Source organism: Dreissena polymorpha, chromosome 3 (genome assembly GCF_020536995.1).
Source record: "Dreissena polymorpha isolate Duluth1 chromosome 3, UMN_Dpol_1.0, whole genome shotgun sequence".
NCBI classification, from domain to species: Eukaryota; Metazoa; Mollusca; class Bivalvia; order Myida; family Dreissenidae; genus Dreissena; species Dreissena polymorpha.
The window spans coordinates 100,591,867-100,615,401 of NC_068357.1; the positions used below are offsets into that span (position 1 = coordinate 100,591,867).

General features: G+C 37.3%; 2 protein-coding genes across 2 annotated transcripts; both read right to left on the reverse strand.

Annotated features, from left to right (window-relative positions):
• Positions 1-501: 501 nt before the first annotated feature.
• On the reverse strand, positions 502-6,836 carry LOC127870765 (arginase-1-like). The gene is made up of 6 exons (XM_052413240.1): positions 6,555-6,836; positions 4,383-4,562; positions 3,920-4,185; positions 3,524-3,685; positions 2,822-2,958; positions 502-2,330 (listed from the first exon to the last, which is right to left on the reverse strand). The coding sequence occupies exons 1-6, from the start codon at positions 6,660-6,662 to the stop codon at positions 2,107-2,109; spliced, it is 1,077 nt and encodes a 358-aa protein (XP_052269200.1). The 5' UTR covers positions 6,663-6,836; the 3' UTR covers positions 502-2,106.
• Positions 6,837-10,909: 4,073 nt separating this feature from the next.
• On the reverse strand, positions 10,910-16,026 carry LOC127873480 (arginase-1-like). Its single transcript, XM_052417364.1, has 6 exons — positions 15,781-16,026; positions 13,615-13,794; positions 13,010-13,275; positions 12,315-12,476; positions 11,830-11,966; positions 10,910-11,404 (listed from the first exon to the last, which is right to left on the reverse strand). The coding sequence occupies exons 1-6, from the start codon at positions 15,874-15,876 to the stop codon at positions 11,211-11,213; spliced, it is 1,035 nt and encodes a 344-aa protein (XP_052273324.1). The 5' UTR covers positions 15,877-16,026; the 3' UTR covers positions 10,910-11,210.
• Positions 16,027-23,535: the final 7,509 nt, after the last annotated feature.

The following is a 23,535-nucleotide window of genomic DNA, read 5'->3' on the forward strand; positions in this document are numbered from 1 at the left end:
AAAATCGGTACAATTTTTCACAAATATTTTGGACCTGTTTGAACATAAAAAAACGAGTGTTAACTCACCAATGTTTTCATATAAACCAAATGAAAGCATTTTTTTTTAATTGCCTTTCAAATTCTACATCTTTAGTTTTTCTGTATCATTTTAATGTAAAGCACTATCTGTTCTTGTTCACAGTTGAACTACATGAAAATTTTGCCCTTTTTTGCAGCATATTTAACAAAAAATATATTTGGCGTATTCCCGGTCTGTCTTCATATGGCTATACTTCGTTGTTTTAAAATTTCTTGGACAACTTACGAAGGATCTTTGCGGATATTTTCATTTTCGTTCGTTTTCGGGCCGTACAAACGTACGGTCACCGGCCCTACTTACTGCTACTGTGTTGACACGTTCACATCACACTAATATCCATACATAGTATTCGCAAACTTTTTATAAAAAAAACAACGGCAACGACATGAAACTTCTCAGAATAAACAAAGAATACCGTAGTTGTGTTTTGGTAACATTTAATTAAATACATTAAATTATAACAACAAAGAAAAGTTGCATAAAAAAAGATATGTGATGCATGTAACTGTAATATATATATGAGAATTACATAAGTTCAACATTTAATAATATAAATAAAGCCTCACCATAAGTTAAAAACGATGTAAAAATTGCATATGCGTTTAAACTTGTGTATGTAAGCATTGCACCTACAAACGTGCGATATCATACTGTAAAAAACACTGTATAATACCAGCGTGTTATCATGGATTTATGTAGTATAACTATTACATGCGAAGAAAAACAATAAAATAAATATCGTAATGTCACAATAACCCTAGTTTTAACATAGAAAATTAAAAACAATAAAATAAATATCGTAATGTCACAATAACCCGAGTTTTAACATAGAAAATCACGCCTTGATTAAGCAATGTCACACTGGTACTTGCGTATAGTTTTTGGGAAGCTTATAATCACCAACAATTGCTTCATGTACACTTTGTTGCCTTACAAAAGCAATGAATATACATTAACGATAAGGACAAATCAATATTAATATACATTTTGGCAAGTATTTTATACGTAACCAACCCTGATACCGCCAGTTCAGATCTATACATAGTATATCGCACTTGTAATAATAAATACATTGCATAACAGTAACCAGGTTAAGCTGGTGAACGGTAAACCAAGCAAGAAGAAGAAATTGTAAAGATTTCATATTGCACTTAAGGAAAATAAACACATATTGCGAAATAGTGAACTCCGGTTTAAACAAGATATCGATCACGGATCGATACACAAACAAAACCACATTAAACGTGACCATTTACATAAACAATCGATTGACGTCAAAAAAAGGATATACATTGTCAAGTACTGCGTCCTAACCACTTTGCGTAGATAATTACTTGTCACAACTTTTCAAAGTTTTAGTACTTCAAAATGTACCGAATGAAAAGGATATAAGGAGCGAGTACTTAATGAACACGTGCCGTTATTGATCATTAAAATGCTGAATTGAGTAATCCTTACAGTTTTCAAAACTCTAAATTATGCATTTACATATGCGCGAAAAATACATAAACGAATTCAGTGATCCATAAACCCACTTAGTAGTAGTGAACCGGATTAATTCGTTTCCAATGACAACGACGAATCAACTTATTGAAAGTCATACAGTGTAAAATATCAACTGATAATTAGGGTCAACGTTCGAATGTCAACAATATCTCTAAAAATATGTAAAGAAATGTATGATTCAAACACAAATCTGCTAGTGTGATAGTTCGTATGCACATACACAAATGCGTAGTTTGAAAGATCATGAGGGACCTCGACCTAAATTCATTGTCAGGTTAATAAATGATACCGTAATTAACTATAACATGAATTATCCATTCCTCCGGTCCTCTTTGCTTAATCATGATACCACTGCGAATGCTTTTTTAGGTTTTGGAGAGGTCTACAATACGAACTCGCCCAAAACGCCTCATCATGACAATGGCTGTAAAAATGTCATTACTTATACATGTACCTCAACGAGGTTTAACTGGATACGAATTCATTCCATCTTTTGAGCCAAACACACGACGCTACGTTTTAGTTTTGAAGCACTTTCCTACTTGTCCCAACAGGTCTGGGCTTCAATGGGACTCGTTTCGTAATCGAAAGCGGAATCTCAGCGCCTTCGGGGGCGTTGCCTTGACGACGCTGGCCGTAGAAATGCGAGATAACGTCAATCGTCGTCTTTACCGTGAGGTCGACGTCGTTCTTGTCACCGAGCGTCGGGTTCACCTCCGCAATGTCTATAACCGCAAGCCGACCTGAAAGTACAATAGATAATACACTCACAGATTATGTTAGCATGGTAGTTTACCACGTGTATCATAGAACGCTCTGCTTTGATTTACACAAACGTATCAAAATAAAGAAAATCTGCGGACGATGCATTAATTTTTGCAGGAAGAAGAGTAATAAAGTTAGACGTGGAAGTGCACCAGACATACACTTGAGTTCTTCACGATTGCACAGCATAAGTCATGGTTATGGAAAAATGAGAGAAAGAATATAGTTAGTGTAACTCGAAGTAAGTATATTTATGAAATAAAAACCAATGACGTGGTAACTTCAGTTTCCGATTTACTGAACTACACACAAAATCACACAGACAATATTTAAAAAAAAAATCATGAAATAAATTGGAAATATCATAAAGGGTTTGAGAGTCCCGTTATCTATTTCCACGACAGCAATGTCATAAAGGGTTTGAGAGTCCCGTTATCTATTTCCAAAACAGCGGATAAAAACCGCTCACCTGTTTGCGCCACGATTTCCGCTATGTAGCACAGCTCTCGGAGAGACAGACCGCCACTGACGGGAGTTCCGGTACTGGGCGTGTACAGTGGGTCCATCGAGTCGACGTCGAAACTCACGTGAATGGGTTTGGTACCGCTGATATAGAAACACGAAGAGCTGCGTTAAATTTAACGTATTGGTTATATTGTAACACTAAAACTATGTTGACATCTACAAAATATTCAGCAACAACAGTTTTATCCCAATAATATATTTAATATTTTCAGTCAACAAAGGGGGTTATTTCTGAGAACGAATTGAGAACAAAAACCAAAATGGGGAAACAATTCCTGGTGGTATGCTAGGAGTGGGTACAGCGTCCACCTAGCCATCGAGAAGTCATGTGATTGAGCTACACTCGGGAAACGTTATCAAAATCTCCTCCATAAGACACCAAATATTGGTTCAACCCGGAAAACGGTTCCGATACTGATGGTAGCTCAATATTATTTCAATAATCCATCAAAATCCCCAAATGACCTATCAACCCTGTGCATTAAGGTTACATAAATGATATGCATTTTTGATTCGGTGCACGAACACTTAAAGATATACTTAAAACCAAACCACCGCTTCATACGCAATATAGCTAAAAATAAACGCATTTGACGTATCAATAATATTGCTATAACGCTGCAAGATAATAATGGATCAAACTTACGTCGGGTCGACTGCCTCTAGCGCCATGTCGAGGACCCTTCGGATGCCTAATTGATCCACTTCCTGCATACTGAACGAGTTCATGTTGAACTTCTCTACGATGGCCCTTTCCAGAGGGTCCACGTCCCGCAGGCCGATCCACGCCACCTGGTCAACGCTGATACTGGAAAAAAGGCAACGATAACAGAAATAAGTGATGGTGTAATGCTAAGATCTTGTCAGAAAGTTAATTTAGCTCACACTCGTGCAGTGTACATATGAACATTTAGTGCTGTGGAACATTCTAAACATATTTTGCGTCAACAAACACGAGTTAATGTTTTCGATGATGAATTATCACGATGTATATATATATTATAAAAATACAGCATCATTTCAGTTGAAATGCAAAAACTACCATGGCTTTACTTCCTCCCATCCGGGTAAATACGAGATATAGTTGTCCAGCTCGTGCGCCAAAAACGACAGCGGCATCCCGTGAATGTTACCGCTCTCTGACGTCAGCGGCGTGTTGATGTCTGCGTGCGCATCAATCCAGAGCACCGCCATATCCGGGTGGACGCGCGCGTGACCCATGACGGTTCCGATAGCCATGCTGTGATCGCCGCCCAACGCGATACAGCGTCCTTCCGCCCGTAAACACCGCTCCACCTGGTCCGCTGTCTGTAACATGAATAAGAACTGAACATCTGTGTTGATTATTAAAATAACAATAATCAAATACAAATTACTTCGTACTTTACGCTTAGATGAAAGAAAACGTTCACAAGAAAGCGACACAAATAAACAAAATACCATGAGAAAAAAAATGTTGAAAATAGAGTTGCAATAAATACCATTCTAAAAATGCACAACTTTACATTTAATGAGCCGCTGGCGATGTGTCTTGGATTTCTGACATGATCATACGGCAAGTCATCGTCGACGTAGTCATAATTGACGTCCCCGTAATCTGTGACGTTCCAACCGAAACGCGTCAGTTTCTCGATCAGTCCGCCGTCACGTAACACTTGTGGGCCCTTCTCTGTGCCGTCACGGCGCTGTAGTTAATAGCATGGTCCATCAATTTCGTTTTCTATATTGTGACAGTGAACGTTTTATATTGAGTCTCCGACATTAGTCTAATAAATGAGAAATTACACGCAAATTAAGTGCTGATTTTCACTTGCTGTTGAATTCTCCGAAAATCGCCCATAAAAGAGGACATTTAGCTGAAAACTCGGATATGGCCTCGTTGTTTTATCGGACTCAATATGTAGAAGGAAATATACCTTGCTATTAAATACATGGTTTGGTTTGTCTGTCTAATTTTGTTTTTCAACAAATAACATATCCATTAGGGCGGTAACGATACATTCGAATATTCGAATTACTCGAATACGGCTGTGGACTATTCGTATTCGTTATTCGCCACCTCCCGAACCGAATATTTGACGAATACAAACAATGTGGTTTCGAGTTTGAAAGTTTATGTTTAATCATCTTATCTAACCATACAAATGAAGGTTCATACAATAAACCCCTATATTTAAATGTTTTTCTCCTTATTCTGGCGTGTTTCATCATGTTTACCCCACCCACTATGTTACACAGTGAGAATATCAACAAAAATGGCAGGCACCGGTTGAATATTTACGACATTGAATTTAAAAATCTTTCGATGGTTGTTTAATGCAGTGTTTTTTCCTTCTTTGGTCCCAATGAATTACAGAGCCGTTCCCAAAATGAACCGGACCCGTACCAATTTCCGAAAAAAAAATCCCAATCAAAATAGAGTTAACAATCCCCGAAAACGCCATCGGCTTATATGGCCTTTTTTTAAAGAGATAAGCGAAATTCATTTCGCCCTCATTTTAAAGTAAATCCACAAACAATATCTGTAAAGCAACCTCCCATTTAAATTCCAGCAAACACAATATATTTCCTCACACTGGATTAAAATACACATGAATAATCCTGTCAAATCTCTGATAGTTTTCACACATTGCATCCTACTATGGAGCAAATGTATGAATGCTGTATCTAACAGCACTGCATATTGCCGGCATCGTAGTATCGATCAATAAAAAATATCTTTATTTTAATTGTGGGATGGATAGGTAGTGTATGTAAATACAATTTATATTAAGCACTTTCATGCACAATGAATGCCGTAAGAGGGTTGTTTATTGTGCTGTTTTCTTCATACTTGTGTGTTGATTCATAATTATCAATGCACATCTTGTATTCAACACTTTGAAAGGGTAAAATAATGCAACTAATTATAACACAATCTGTGTTCCGATAGCATGTTGTTGTTTGTGCGTGACTGTGGATAAAAGTTTATGATGCTTTCCTGTGTCATTTAAAGCTGACACAAGTTAAACAAAGTAAATAAAATACCATTCTTCAATTGGGAAGATTTCGCGACTCGTTTTTTTCCCAATTTGGTGATTTCACGATAACGACGCGAAAAATTCCCAATGGCATGGGTACCGGACCCATTCCCAATCTGGTGAAAAAAATCACTGTTTAATGTTTATCTAGGTAAATACGGGTGAATTGATGCTCACACATACAAACAAAGGATTAGCAGATGGAATTCCTTTTTTGTTTATCTTTACGACGATTGTGCAACTAATCAACTAAAAAATGTGAATGGGTACTGTCACGTATGTGTCAACAGTTGACTCTCAATTGTTCTACTCAAGGATTTAATTGGTACTAGTCATGTTTTCTCTAAAGTTTCAAGACTGTGTTCAAAGTTTAAGCAGTGCTAGTCAGTGTTTTGTTTTTTCACAGGGTTATATTTCATATTTTCGGTATGCAATGATATTCAATTAATAAAATTGACAGATACTCATAGTTCATACTATATAATGTCATGTCAAGTTGTCTGTATTACTTTTGTTCATTTAGATTCATATTCGCGAATAAATATTCGTATTCGCCACCCTGTATTCGTGATACGTATCGTAATCGTCACCTAGTGTATTCGTTACAGCCCTAATATCCTTCAATAAAAATAAACAGTTGAACAATATAATGCTTACCTGGCCTTTGCTCACTGGAACTCCTACGATTCCAAGAGTATCCAACGACATATTGTCTTCTGTCGTCATGAAACGATCGTTTTTCTCCCTTTCTTGATAAATAGACATAACGTTTATATACGCGTGTAGTCAAAACATAAGTCGATGAATTAAAGTTAAACTTTCTTATTAATCCTTTCTATATTTCAATAGATATTATTTTAATAAATTTTGTCAAAGATCTATGTGAAACTGTTTATTATCATGCGCGTTCGTATCTCGGAGTTGTGCGTTTTTATATAGACATGCTCCGGTCTTCTGAAGTGAGACTTTATACTACGCCTGAGTGGGTTTATATACTTACTACGGTGTTCCGCCAATGCACTAGGTTTATTTTTTATTTTTTAAATTCATGACTATAGATTACAACAGTGAGAACGCCAGGACACGATACGAAGGATCGAAATCACGTTGCGAGAACGCGAGATCATAATACGATGATTGAACCCAATATTAGTATCGCCATTTGGCATCGTTATCTCGTGTATTGGCGTCGTGTCGGAAAATGCGCAAGCAATATGCGAAATGACGATATCAAATCAAGATCTTGCATCATGATATTCTTGAAACCTTGCATCGCTATATCAATATATTGCATCGTTATATCGATATCTTGCATCGTATTCTCGCAACTTCACATTGCTATCTCGCGTCGGGATGGTACGGATTCCGGATAGTGCCATCTATTTAGGTCATAATATACTAAATAGTTTCCCTATATAATTCAATGTAAAAGCGACAACTTTGAGCGAAAATAAATGCAACATTTTGCACATAGAGACCCCCATAACCATACCTTTTCTTAAAGGCCATTCTAAGCGGAATCGATTTATGCAATAAAAAAGATATGGCATGTACAATGCAAGAAAGAACTTGACACAAATCAAAATCGACTGTTTTTGCAACTTTTTTTTCGGCCGTTTCTAAGTGGTATGTAACCTTTTCTAGTGCAATGGTTTACTATAGTCTTCAAGACTATCATATTTCAGGGATTCAGTAGTGAACACCTATTCATGCCCTACCATTATCTCCGAAAGATAACACCCGAATAATAGTAAAAAGTGTAAAACATGACTTCCTGTCAATTATGATATTTTTAGAGAGTACAGCCCTACATGAAGCGATCATTTAGTAAATTTTAACCATCTATAATCTCGCCCTTCTTTCATCAAGGGCGACACATGACACACGAAGCGATACACGATATTTTGCGCGACAGTCAACGCACGAAGCGATACGCGATATTTTGCGGGACAGTCGCGGCGACACGCGATATTTGTACTGTTCAAATATCGCAGTAATAATATCGCATATCGACTGTCGCGTTCGTATAGTGCGACGGTCGTGTTCAAATGGCGAGATACCGCATTTAAAGGGCGACTGTCGCATTCTAATTTTTTAAAAACTCGATAGTCGACAGGCGAAATTGTTACAGCGATGTTTGAACAGTATTGACAGTCGCGGCGACGCACGATATATTGAACACGATATATCGCCTTTTAGGCTATCTTCACAAGGGCGATATATCGTGTTAAATATATCTTGCGTCGCCGCGATTGTCGCGCAAAATATCGTACGTCGCCGCGACTGTCGCGCAAAATATCGTGCGTCGCCGCGACAGTCGCGCAAAATATCGTGTATCGCTTCGTGTGTCGTGTGTCGCCCTTGATGAAAGAAGGGCGAGATTATAGATGGCACGTTCCAGATTCCGTAGGATGGCGCATCATCGGCGATCTAATAATAAAAGCGAGAACGCGATTACACAATACAAAGGCTTTCGTTTATGATGCTACGTCGTGAAATACCTATGCGAGATTGCGAGAATACGATCAGGATAGCGAAACAATTATGCTGCCGGGTATATCCAGATATTAAGATCGCGATTCTGCATATGTATTTCGTGATATCGATCAAGACAGGGACCTGTAGAAACCAATTTTGTTTGTATAGGTCCCTGATTGTTTGTAAATTTATTTGGTTGTTTAGGTCCCTGATTGAGAGTAGGTCTATAGTGTGTGGTTAACTTCGCACTCTTGCTATGCTGATTCGATTGCGCAGTCATGACATATGCAAGATCGCGTTTTCGCATCGTAATCTCGTGTTGTCGCATGTTTTCGTGTTCTTGCCGTTTCATACAGAGGTTGACACTACCACAACGGACCACCGTTCTTGGCTTTATGCGAGGGGAACCAGTGTGATAAAAATAGTCGCCGCAAAGGTGATGGTTGAAATCTGGTTCAATCGATGGTACGACATACTGGATTATCCTTAAATAAGGTTAATGCATTCAATTTTCGCTCTGCTATTAAAGCAATACGGAACATTTATTTATTGCATTTATAGCATTATTCGGGCTGTTGTGCTCGGCTGGTCAACCGAGGTGTTTTGTCGTTCGTGAGAATACGGTCAAGGTAGGATTAGTGTTGACCTAAACATAATATTGATTCAGGGGCTCGATTACGCTTGAAGCTAAAAAACATGTTGATTTGTTTGGTAAAGAGTAGATGTCTTTAAGATACGATTTAAAACGTATGCATACATGCACGTGCTTTTTATTTACATAAAGATATATACTACATATAATTTTAAGACCCATATTTGTGTTCAAGTCCAAACTTTTTCCTACGAATTTAGCAGATTCAGTTTTCAATTGATTTTTTTTTCTAAATGCACCAAGTTACATATTAACCTTAATGGACATGCATTTTACTATTTCGTGTAGGTTCTTTGTGAGTCTAGATTTTGCTTGAAACACCGATGTGTATACAAAAAAAAAGTATATGCATTTTGCGCTACATTTTTTGTTTCGATACACACCACAAACGGTATCTGAACTCAACTACACAAATCGCACAATTTTATTTCTTCTTAGTATTATCCCGCGCACGTGAAGTGTTAACGTAACAATGGCTTATATTTATTAAACCTACTTTACTGAGTGTGTATACCATCGATGTCTATGTGTTAATTAAGCAACAATAAAGTAAATCCTAATAAAAGACCATTTAGTTACACATTTAACCTCGCATTCTTCGTTGATTCGCCCCACGTGGTTACACCATGACGTTGAGATTCTTAACATCCTACGTGTTGAACAAGTAAATGTAAATATTTGAACAGTTTATGCATGGCGCTCTAGAACACGGTAATGTTCAAATTTAACTCTACGATTGTTCAATATTAAATTGTCGCCGTTTATATCGGGAACGCCTAAAACGCTGCCGATTACTATGTGTTCTCACCCGATACCTCAAGCATTTTAAACACATCAGTAAGAGAGTTAAGAACGCTAGTAGAACGCGAAGAAGTTTCAGTCGGTGTTACATCTTCATGTTCAATGAGGCTTCTCAACAAGACATTTAAATGTTCAGTGTTGATCTATATAGCTTAGAATAATACTGTTGTGTCACCCTGCTTACCTCGGTACATTCAATGTGTCACCCTGCTTACCTCGGTACATTCAATGTGTCACCCTGCTTACCTCGGTACATTCAATGTGTCACCCTGCTTACCTCGGTACATTCAATGTGTCACCCTGCTTACCTCGGTACATTCAATGTGTCACCCTGCTTACCTCGGTACATTCAATGTGTCACCCTGCTTACCTCGGTACATTCAATGTGTCACCCTGCTTACCTCGGTACATTCAATGTGTCACCCTGCTTACCTCGGTACATTCAATGTGTCACCCTGCTTACCTCGGTACATTCAATGCATGTGAATTTTAAAACTGTCCAATTATGTGCATCGAAGTGCGTTAAGTGTTAAATGATTATCAGCATGTGACGCTCCATCTTCAATTCAGACCAGTCAACCCACGTACTCGTTAACAATGCAGAAAGAAATCTCGAGCCGAAGTAATCATTTAAATTGCGTAAACATATATTAAGTCATGTGAAAATAGAAATAATATATTGTTTACGTGGGTGGTGGACACCGCTGTTAGTCCCTGTTTTCGCCTATGATTACTCAATAGTTATTCGAATGCCCTTTAAATAACATATATTATTTAATAACTGTAGAAACGCATATGATCACGTATTTACAATTGCTCAACAAAACATGTATGTAATTATAGTAGCTTCAACATAACATAACACTGTTATGTTAAAGACTTAAAATAGCCTGCATACAACGTGTACGAAGACTTAACCTTCTAAATTTTCAGTTGTACATTTTCTTGTAATGTATTTAAGATTGGTGAAATGTTAACACTTCCTTTATAGCAATCGTTTAATGTGACTTACGTATTGATGATAATACAGATCGATGGATTTTGACGATTTTTTCTAAGTATAGGTAAAAACTAACACCCGTTTTAAAACAACATTGATTTAATAACAATTAAACATACATATACATATCATAAAAAGAATAATGCAAGTGCGTTTTTTTTTGTCAATACCTTAAATACGAAAAGTTTTAAAATAAAGCGTGAGCATGTTTAACAATCAAATAACAGAGTACAACAACAACAAACAACGAACTAAATTTAAAGTACTAGTATTTTGTTGCCACGTACAGTAACGGCATACTTTGATGGCTGAAAATCTCCAAATAAGGAGAAGTACGGTCACCAAACAATGAGAACCATTGTCAATTGATTTCTCGCGTGAATTAAAGCGCGTTAATTAAAGAGTTGCGGCGAATGGTCGCCTGTGGGATGTCGGTGCCGGTTGGAGCGATTCCTTGACGCCGTTGCCCATAGAAACGAGCGATGACGTCGATCGTGGTGCGTACTGTAACGTCGACGTCTTTTGAGTCACCCAAGGCGGGATTTACCTCCGCGACGTCGATCATAGCGAGCCGTCCTGAATAATAAATGATTTTAGTTTCGAAGAATTTTCAATTCCAATACAAAGTATCGTACAATGTAACGGCCTTTTCGCCTGCATTGAGCGAGCACACACACTGCCTTCGTAGTCCTTATATGTGATATCTTAATTTCAAGTTAATGTGGACCCTCCGCATTTTATAAATATATGGACCCTTTGTTTTCACCACCACCCTTGCTTTATTTACTGTAAACATGAGAACTGTGGACACATTTTAAATAATATCTGCACAAAAGCTGCACAGTAGCGTGCTTCCAACAGTTTATTTTTTTATGAAATAACTTTACTGTCGTTGTCTAGCGCCGTAGAAGAGAAGCTGCAGTATCAAAAAAAAAACTTGAGCTGTACCTTGAGCCTATGGCAGACCTAGTGCAGATATAAACATGAAACCCGATACTGACCTGTAAGAGCGAGCTCTTCCGCTATATAGCACATCTCCCGGACCGACAGGCCGCCACTGACGGGAGTTCCGGTACTGGGCGTGTGTACGGGGTCCAGGGCGTCAACATCAAAACTCACGTGAATTGGCCTAACACCTCTGGAGTAAAATACATATTGCTATAGTGAATACTATGGGTATACCATACTTATCGGTATTGATGAAGATGTTATTTCGCTAGTTTAGTACAAGGAATACATGTAGTGTTACTTGCTATTATCTAAGGGACGTAATTAATAGATAATTGAGCGGGTAAAATAAGACTCCCAAACAACTTTTGTATTCATGTTTTAAGGTTTGCGGTTGATATTTTTTTAATTATGAGCTCAAAGATGTTTATTTGTCTGTCAAAGTATTTCATAAAAACTGCTTATTAAATTAATAGGCATCTCAAGGGCGACCACTCGAAACAAGCCCAATATCATAATATCTCGCGCGTGCACTCACTCTGGGTCGACGGCTTTCAGCGCCATGTCTAGGATGTTCTTGATGCCGTGCAGATCTATGTCATGCATGCTGAAAGCGTTCATGTCGAACTTGTCGATGATCTTTCGCTCGAGAGGATCCACGTCGCGCAGGCCGATCCATGCAATCTGGTCCAGGCCGATACTAGAATTTGCAAATAGCACAATACATATATTCTGATTATGAACCTGATAAGACTTTCAAGTCTCATCTTACAGTATTAGCCATACGTAACACTAGAAGGCGCAATTTTATTATTATATATTTCATCTCATATAGGTCAACTGCGACCTGACACGACGTTGCGTTGTGGATATGATGTCCGCCTAGCGACCGGGAAGTAACGGGTTCGATCCCTACTGGGAGCGTTCCTTCGATCTCCCCATACAGAACCCAAGTACTGGTTCCTTTAACATGAAACGGATTCGAGAGCGTTTCAATAGGCCTAAGGCTTTAAATGCAATCGGGCTAAAATAAATAGGTTTAAACTAAAAGTAAACGGGCTTTTTTCGTGTATGTTCGGAAGCCTTTTGTGCCTGATTCACATACTTAAGGCACTGTTTTATGTTGGTTCCGTTAATTCATTTGAACTAAACATTAAATTATTAGTTACAAAATACAAAGGTCAACAAATGTGCCGTTTTTATATTTAAAATTTAACTAAAGTATCCACAAACCATGGTTGAACTTCGTCCCAGCCGGGCATATGAGGGACGTAAGGATCCAACTCATGGGCGACAAACGAGAGGGGCATCCCGTGTATGTTACCGCTATCTGACGTCAGAGGCGTGTTGATGTCTGCGTGCGCATCAATCCAAAGGACGGCCATATCCGGGTGGACGCGCGCATGCCCAATAATGGTTCCTATGGCCATGCTGTGGTCTCCGCCTATGGCCAAGCAGTGGCCCTCTGTCCGCAAACAGCGCTCAACCTGGTCCGCAGTCTTTTTTTTTTTCAAAAGAAAAGCAGTGATTTATTTATTATCAAGTTAACGTTGATGTAAATTTCATTTTACAAGTGTTCTTCGTTTCCAATCTTCTAGCAATTTCATTTCGTACATAGAAAATAAGAAATATTTGGCGTAAGCCAAATAAGCAAAAACTAAATATACAGAAGCATTCACCCTAAATGTTAACTAAATTAAGCAATATGGTCTTAACTTTATTCGAGTTTTAACGAGGACAAAGCTCACAAATGGCTTATAAACAAACAATAGCCAACAACAATTTGCATCTATAAAATCCAACAACCGTCTATATAAATTATGTGCATAAGTACATACCTTGAGGGATCCACGTGCGATGTTTCGAGGGTTCTTCACGTGTTCGTGCGGCATGTCATTGTCGATGTAGCCAAAGTCTACGTCACCGTAGTCCTTCACTTCGCAGCCGATCTTCTTGAGCCGCTCCAGTAAGCCGCCGTCCCTGAGAAACTTGGGGCCCTTGTCGGTGCCGTCCCGCCGCTGCAACATATAAAAAGTGTCGTACAATTCAAGGAATCACACGCAGAGATATTAACCAATGACTTTTCTTCGCGACGGTTTATTATTACGAAATTTATATACAGGAAATAAAAATAAACATTGCGAAGTCTTTTTGCCTTGTTTTAGAATGAATCTGTGTAACATGTGTATACGTATGAAGTTTTATGTTGTTTCCAGGATATTTACATGGACAAAATTTACAAACAAACGTTTACAAAATGAAAGACCATTATCAGTGTTGCAACTAGGCCTAAATGGACGGGCGCAGCTGCCTGTCGCCTCAAAGTCCCATCTTGCCCGCTCGGACCTTGCCCACTCGGACCCCCGATTAAACAAAAACTTTAAACACTCAGGAAACAGATTATGTTTGATTATGGTTTATCGTAAGGTATCCTTATTCCCTATGAAATGTGTGTCTAATAAGAGTGCAAAATACGGTTTGATGAAGAAGAAACATTCTAAATGAAAGCATAAAAAACGAATAATATAATAAAATCATATGATTTAGTGGGACAAAAGTTACACCAACGGCATATTCAATTTGTAAATGAGAAATTGTCATGTAAGAAGCATTGAGGTGGGTTGCAGGGCATGTCTTCCAAATGTTATACTGCATGTTATTTTTTATGTTGGTTCAAACCCATATTAAACAGTAAGGCCGAAAAGGTGAAAACTCACACACTAAGAAACCATTAAAATCTCCTATATAAAACACGTTGCTTTTTCACTAGTGAACATTATCAATAATTTTCCTATCCATTAAAGAATACCATTAAAGAAATTATGAACAAGTCCGCGGGCCTTCCCGCCTTTCAGTGACCGACACGTCACCCGTAAAACATTAAGCGCACCGAAGCCGATCGATGACTGAAATAGGTTATATTATTTCGGGGTGACTAGGAGGTGACTAAAAGGCCTTAATACACTCAGTCGTGTGTAGCTACTCGTGATTGGGAGGTCACTAAAAGGACAGAATGCTCGATGGGGTGTTTGCTTTTTTTTTTTTTTACATTTTTATGAGCGAAAATATTTATTTTGATAAATTTTGTTACAAAATTTGTTTAAAAGAAATTATGCACAACTTTAGAAAACGCATGTGTATTTTGACCATCGTTCATGAAAATCTGCGATGAGTTCCATGTAATAAATGTAATAAATGTGACGAGGTGTAATGGAACTATCAGTAAATAAAAATCATTAACAATACCATTTCCATTACCAGAATGGGTTATATATGCTTCATATCAATATCTAAATGATATGTAAATAAATAACGTGCTTAGTTTTGAAAACTACGCCACACATACCAATATCTTCGTATAATAATATGTACACACTTACAATGTGAAATGTTGCCATAAGGTTTGATTTTAAATTTCTAGTCAAAATTACTTAATATTAATCAAACATTCAAAGATGTAATAAGACTTGCATGGAAAAATAATTGAATTAATGGACTATTGAAGAGCGTATTGAGCGAAAACAAGCAGAAACAAAGGTATCGCTTTTACTAAAAAAGTTAGTTAGTCTCTACATTTATAATTATGAAAACATATGCGGCTATAAGATATTTAATGTAGTGAATGTATATCCTTTGCGAATGTTTGCTTACAAGTTTGAATGCTAACATATACTTCTACCTAAAGGGTACCAATATCACAAAAGGAGCGCGTCTCGTTACGAGGGATTAACTCTTTCAGTGCTGGAACCGAATTTCGAAGGCCTTTGCAAACAGTTTGGATCCAGATGAGACGCCACAGTACCTTATTTTGGAAGGTATTTCGAATGCATGTAAAAGCGTTGATTATTGGACGATTAACAACGAACAATCAAACATTGGTTCTGAGGAGCGCAAACCATTACGGCCTGGGTGCCGACATATGTTCTCCAAAATCTACAATAAATTCAATTTAGTGAGCTACACGTCTGCTAAACAAAATCTTAATACAATGTAAAATCCCCTACCTGTCCCTTACTGACGGGAACGCCGACCACTCCCAACTTCTTCCACGTCCCCATCTTCTCTTTGCCCATGTGCACCAGTTCCGTAATGCTGTCCATCGTGTACTAATAAGGTCAATTAAAGCAAAAATCGAGCAGCAATGTAGATCGCTTTTAGCAATTAACTGTTTTGATATTTTACACGCTTCTCATAAACAGACTTAGTTTATAAATTTCGTAAATACTGAAGTTTTTTTATAAATGTATACGAGTTTTAATGCCGAATGATGATTGCTGTTGAAGCGGCGATTTATATACATGCTCGAAATGCATAATTAACGGCTTAACGAAATGGGCGGAGTTTGTCGGACTTTGAGTGACAGTCGTAGCGGAAAGCAACAGCCGCGATGCGCAAAAAGGAACAGGACAATTTTGAAACTAACGTTTTAAAAATGTCAAGAGATGGAAGAAAAAACTCCCAAATAGTCTTTCTTTACAAGAGCTATTTGCCAGAACAGTGCCATTTTCAATTGAAAAATACACACTGCTTATGTGTTATTAATAATAATAAAAATAAAATACTAATAAAAATATAGTAGGCTACTTCATCCAAGATACAATCATTGCGTTTGTGTTCTGGCTCAGGTAAAGATAGGGTGCAATCGTTCAATCACACCCATAAAACGTCTCAAATCACATTCAGTTCAAATGTTAAATCAATTGAACTTAATTATCGATATGATATATTAGAATGATTTATACACAGTTTAAACGAGTGTTTTAACCTAATCCAGACACCAATGAATACCAACATTCCAGTAATATTATAATAAGCTTTCAGGTGTTGAACACTGTATATAACTGGTATAATTGTAATTATGTTTGTGTTGGTGGTGATAATGATGATAATGGTGGTGATGATGATGTTGCCTACAAAATGTACCGTTTTATGTTAATATGTATGCACTTTGTGTTGATCAATGTCATTGTTGTTGAGTGTTGTTGTTGATGACAATCATGATGACGATGGTGATAACGATGATAGTGATTAAGAAGAAGAAGATGATGATAATGATGAAAGCGATGACGATGCTGCTGGTGCTGCTGCTGATGAAGAAGAAGATGATGATCAAGATGTTCCCTCTGAAATTAACCGTTTTATGCTCACGCATATGTTAAATTTCATTGTTGTTGAGTGTTGTTGTTGATGATAATCATGATGACGATGGTGATTACGATAATGATGGTGATGATGATAACGAGAATGATGATGATGATGATGATGAGAACGATAATGATGGTGATGATGATAACGAGAATGATGATGATGATGATGATAACGATAATGATGATGATTATGATGATGATGATGATGATGATGATGATGATGATGATGATGATGATGATGATGATGATGATGATGATGACGACGTAGATGACGATGATGATGATGCAAGAAAGTCAAATTTTCCAAAATCGTTAACATTTCAAATTATTTGATAAATGCCCCTTTAAGAAACAAACTCGGCTCGTAAACATGGAACACACGGAGGTGTGTCTGCTTGTTTACATCTTTAACCAATCAAATTGCAGTATCTCTGGAGGTGTGTCAACACCGACCTTCACCCGTGCGACATTATCTTTAGGGGTGTGTCATAAACGACCTTCACCCTGTGCTACATGGTGCGATCTTGTTATCAGACCATCTTAGGCGAAACAATTTAGATAAACGATAAAAAAAAGCCTAACCGCAAATTACAAATACCATCGCCGCTTCTTTTGTCACATAATATAAAGCCTTTAGTCACTAAACAACGATGTAAAGGCCCGATGCGTAGGAATTTAACAACGATGTTGTTGATGCGAAAGAACTAATAGCCACCGTTGAACATGAACCACTGGGTACATGCCGCATGGAAAAAGTAAGCATCAGCACGACACAACAGCATACCGGTGACATCGCGGATAATAGTGAAAACATTAAGACGAAATCGGTGGGATCGGAGTTTTATTTATATGGGTCCGAATCCACACCCTGGACCTCATTAATATAGAAAATGTTGTTACACAGCTGGTCAAAAAATACATAATTGCATATTCAAATGCTGCGCAATAACATAAATATAATGCAAAGACATGTCTTCGTATACATAAAAGTAATATACGACAAGTTCAACGAAACGTCATAAAGATGCATAGCAGTTTCAGCGACATATGGTTTACCAAAAAATTCTATTTACTTAGATAACTACAGATTCTTGATTGTTGATAATGCACGCAATAATACACCTAATCTTAGGTGTGTCGTATAATAAAAAGCCATGTATTGCGAATTCATTGTGAATGTTTGTAACTGTAGCAGTTCTCATTTTTAATATATTTATTCGTAATTAGAAATGCTCGTGATTTATTGAACACGGTCATAATCACGTGGCTTTGTCAACATGCTTCAAATTCCGTGAAAATTAAATTATCCATATCACGAGTGTTAATCTCTGGTGCTAGCTCGTTTTTAAAAGATGCATTGATAAACATGTTTACTATACTTTCGATAGGGAGCTTATGACTGGAATTTAGTTACAATCGAAGAAAAATCGAGCACGGTTTACGTTGTTTGTCGCATATTACGCATTTTTAATTGGGTGATAGAGTGCGATCAGGTAAACACATTCTTCTAAAATGTACAGAAACATATGAAGGGTTAACACAACGAATTTTGATTCGAATGGAACATAATTGTTGTAAAATTATGACATTTGAAACACATATTTAGTGCCTTTACTTATTTTGTGGGCAAATAAACACCGATTTGTATCACTTGTGAAATAAAAACATTTGCTTTCAAACATTAAATCTGGCTTCATTAATACAACTTTCAAAAATTTGATACTGGTCAGGTTTTCCACGTGCATTTTCAGCAAATGTGGAGATAATGCCAAGGAGATGGCCCAAGAACAAATTTGCAAAACAAATTGAAACCGTGATTTTATATAAACTGGTTTAATACTATTATCTTTACATACTTTTAAGATTACGTTGTTGATTTAAATTGACATATATATAACTTAAGTAGCCCGTGTTTGAAATACATTGTAGTTTGCCAATAATGGCTTGATGGCTTAAAATGAAAAAGGTTTTGACAAATCGCACAACATTTCCCGATTGTTTTTTTTTTAAGGAAAAGCTTTCTATAACAAAGAAAGCATTTTCGACATGCCCACCTTCTTATGTCTACTCATTTTTATAAAACTTGCGGTCAATAGCACATCGGAAGTATCGTTGATTCGTTAATTAATGCATCTCCACAAAGAGATGGCGACAGAGGTTACCAGCCGTGCATATCTTCGCCGTGATCCCGTGGAATAAATGTACCTAAAACGCATCTGTTGAAGAAAACAAACACAAGCACTAAACCTCGTGTATACCTGTGTATCGTGATCATCATCATCATCATCGTCGTCGCCGTCGTCATCGTCGTCGTCATCGTCATCATTATAATTCTTATTAAACTATTTTATTAAAACTATCAGTATACAACTTAATTATATAAATAGACTTAACCATGCAATTATTATTATTGTTGAACGAACCATAGCTGTGGGTGGGGTATTTTAGTAAAAAAATCTTATAACATGGAGCAAACATGGCTTTAGGTATTCTACTTTGTGAAACACTGTTACAACAACACGTGTTCAAAACGTGTTTGGGCCTGATGACCTCAATTTACGAAAAATGACGGAAAATAATGCTCTTATTGTTCGGATTGTTAACTACAATATAGGTGCTTTCGAAGCTGCTGGACAAAAGAAAATGATGACTTTATCTTCGCTAACGATCCCTTTGCAGAGACATTTACGAGCTATAGCTTCGAGTTTCAAACAGCGTCTTTCTTTCCTGTTTGTGCAATTCGTACTGACAATACTTCGCCATGTCATCCTATTTTGATGCAAACAATGGAGATAATTTCGCACAAAAATTCTAGACTGATTGGAGATAGCCACAAAATTTCCTCATTTCGCTTAAAACTATGTTTTGTCACGCTATTTTGTTTACAGGTCGGTCATGGAGGTGTGTCGCATTTTCCACAGGTTTCAATTAGGGGTGTGTGTACATTGACCAATTAAACTGTCGAATTTCGGGGGTGTGCCTGAAAGCAACCTTCACCGACAGAGGCAATTCAAATTTTACAAGCGCGTAGGTTCGCCACAATGCCCGAATGGAGGGGGGGGGGGGGGGGGGGGGGGCATACTAGTATATTTTGGAAAAGTAAACATTTGCTGACGATTGGAGTTAGGACTACAAAGACTCGGCTTACATCAAATGTTATGATTGAGGAATGCAGTCATGTTATGATTGAGGAATGCAGTCATGCACATTGAGCGTTACAAGATCATAATGATTTTGGGACAACTATTGTTCAATGTTAGCAAGTGAGTAACTTTTATTTAACTGTGCAAAAAAATAAATAATAATACTTAAATCTGCAACCTGAACATATTAAAAAAATAATTGTTTTAATTCATGTCGGACGCCACCATAAGGAATATCTTTTGTGCGTTGTACTAAAATTACTTAACAAATATGTTGTATTCATTAATGTTGCACTCAAAGTGTCGGTTTCAATGATATTTAAGAGTCACTATATAACAGGCGCGTTATTTTTGCTCGATTGGTCATTGTCGGCTCGGGTACTACTTACATATACCCCGGGTACTCTGAAGTATACTTACATGTACCTGGGGTACGGTAAATATACTAAAACGTTCCTGGGAATTTTAACGCTAAATCGGTCGTTGTCGGCTATTTTTTTTTAATTTATGTTCATGTTTATGTCAATGTTCTGTTAAATGGCCTCTATATTATCGAAGCTCATACTAAAAAAGCATTTTGGTGCAGTATTTAAAAAAAGATGTTTGTTTTAGATAAACAAAATCGTTTTTCGGTAATCGGTAGCGCGATTTACGGCATGGGATATCGGGCTGGAATGCAATCGGGTACAGTCTAATATCGACCGGGTACGTTTAAGTATATTTACCGTACCTGGGTTACATGTTAGTATACTTAAGAGTACCCGGGGTACATGTAAGTAGTACCCGAGCCGACAATGACGAATCGAGCGTTATTTTTTGGAAGCTGCACTGTGGCGCTACATAATAAAATAACGATTGCCTTCAGCGGACCGTGTATAAATTTAATAAATTTAAGTCGGAATATCAGAAGTTAAGATAACAACGTGCTGACATAATCTGTCAATGTGTGTTTTTCAAAGATGACGAGATTTTCTAATAAATTAACTTTAATTTGCAACTGCCAGCTATTTATATTTTTCTGAAAGATATGTAAAGTGGCCTTGTGTTGTCGGGGTGGGGCGGATTTCCATGGCAAGAGGACTGAACCAGGCTTGCCGGACAGCTGAGCTACAAACCACTGCTTATCCTGTCACGTGTGCACGTTCTTGTCGCATGTTGTGGTTACGCATGATATCATATCGTAAGCTTGATCTGATTCTGGGAGTTAAAGGACGTGAAATATGGCGGTAGGGATGTCTGTTCAGATTAAACACTATCTTTTGAGATAATACACCAAAAGTAGCGTAGACAATTTTGTTGATCATTGACTAATATTTAATCCGTGATTTCGCGCAAATCTATTCCACCGGAGCAATCTAATCTGATAATACATGAACTTAATAAAAATAAGGATGGGCGGATTAGAGGAAGCGGAAATTGTGCACGATCACTTTAAAGTTGTCGAATTATTTAATCCCTCAATACCTCAATATTTTGCGACGTTTTCTGCTCTCAAACCAGAGTTTGTAATGTCATTTATGTGTGTGATAATTAAATAGATCTATGCGACCACAGCGCACCTTTCTCTAACTTACAACCCTGCTGAACACCGATTTTTTTAAACAATTAACATACACCCAGGTCTCTTTTTATTCTTAAAACAATTCGTGTGCGTTGTTTTCATGTAACTTTTGATGTCAAGACATTCAAACATGTACTTATGCGTCGTGTACAATTCATTTGTTTGCAATTAGTCAGAGTAAGTATTTTATATTAATCACTACACATAGTGCGTTTTGGACATATGACATAATTTCAAACAACACAATAATGTGCGCTTAGTATTTAAGTACGTAAAACGTTATCTCGACATAAGTTGCATATATTACATATAAAAAAAATCAACTAGCATACACGTGGATATTGATCATGGTATTTGTTTTTAACATGAACAATCAATTTATTTTCTCAAAAGGAAAAACGATAAGTCGCGTAGATTCAGTCACCGCTTATATGTAAAAAAAACTCCTCAGGGGAATTTCATAAACAACGTTGTTATAGCTTAAGGTCTCACCGTATTCTCGCATGAATGAATTCAATAACTGATTCTTAAATTCATGTACAGTATTTATACACGAACTTTATTAATACATTTATAAAACTTTTTTTTAGAAAGGACGCGTTAAAAAATACTTAAAATATACCCTTTAAACCTAAGAGAAAAGTAGAATTAATGATTCTGCGGATTTATTTATTTCATTGAACAATGAAGCACATGGGTATAGCGTTCGAATGTTTTGTATAAAGTCAACCATTCAGAACATGTCTTTTGAAAGTTAGCTTAAATCACCATCATTATGTTTTCCGTCAAGTAAAACAAAACAGTCCTAAAGATGGTCAACTGTTACATTTCAGACCAGTTATTCGGTTAACTACTGAAACATATAGACCAGTTACTAGTAGTCGGTTAATACGTCCCAAATGTGGGACTTAATCTTAACAGTCAGGCATTGTTAAACGTGACTTTACATCTTCACAATAATTTCGATCACGATGGCTCAGACATATTAAATAAACATGTGCTTAGTCCGTTTCATAGAAATGAAAATTTTGTATAACTACTACTACTTCTACTACTACCACTACTACTACTACTACTACTACTACTACTACTACTACTACTACTACTACTACTACTACTACTACTACCACTACCACTACTACTACCACTACTACTACCACTACCACTACTACTACTACTACTTCTACTACTACTACTACTACTACTACTACTACTACTACTACTACTACTACTACTACTACTACAATACTACTACTACTACTACTACTACTACTACTACTACTACTACTACTACTACTACTACTACTGCTGCTGCTGCTACTACTATTACTACTACTACTACTACTTTTACTACTACAACAACAACTACTACTACTACTACTACTGCTACTACTACTACGCCGCCGCCACCGCCGTCGCCGCTACCGCCACCGCCGCCACCACCACCACCACCACTTTTATTAGACGGTTCCCAGTTTTTAATGGCTGCAGGGAATTGCCCATGAAAACCGAAAGGGAAAAAATAAAAGGGAAGAGAACGGCCAAAACAGGAGAATTCCCTCGCCTGAATGTTCCATGTTATTCAAGAATTATTGAACCCAAACCGTACTCGATTGCTCTAATACTTTTCAATGGTACGCGGCTTTGGTAAGGATTGTCGACCCAACCATACTCGATTTGCTCTAATAATGATCTATGCGCACGGCCTTGAATGCGCAAGATTCTAATCCTCCAGCGCATATAATCCACCTGCAACTTGGTACAACCAGCTTCGCGTTTGCACATATCATAACCAAAAACACCCGATGTAATAAATTGTAACTAAGTGCTCATAAATTTGTTATGTACAGAATGCGTCAAACCACTATTACTTTCACAACTCTTGTCGAACATATTAACTAAAGATTG

Coding starts and splice junctions, on each gene's coding strand:
- LOC127870765 (XM_052413240.1), bottom strand. CDS start 6,662: ATGTCTATTTATCAAGAAAGGGAGAAAAACGATCGTTTCATGACGACA. Junction 4,186..4,382: donor TCGCCAGCGGCTCATTAAAT/GTAAAGTTGTGC, acceptor TTCATGTTACAG/ACAGCGGACCAGGTGGAGCG. Junction 2,331..2,821: donor GGAAATCGTGGCGCAAACAG/GTGAGCGGTTTT, acceptor TTGTACTTTCAG/GTCGGCTTGCGGTTATAGAC.
- LOC127873480 (XM_052417364.1), bottom strand. CDS start 15,876: ATGGACAGCATTACGGAACTGGTGCACATGGGCAAAGAGAAGATGGGG. Junction 13,276..13,614: donor TCGCACGTGGATCCCTCAAG/GTATGTACTTAT, acceptor AAAAAAAAAAAG/ACTGCGGACCAGGTTGAGCG. Junction 11,405..11,829: donor GGAAGAGCTCGCTCTTACAG/GTCAGTATCGGG, acceptor TTTATTATTCAG/GACGGCTCGCTATGATCGAC.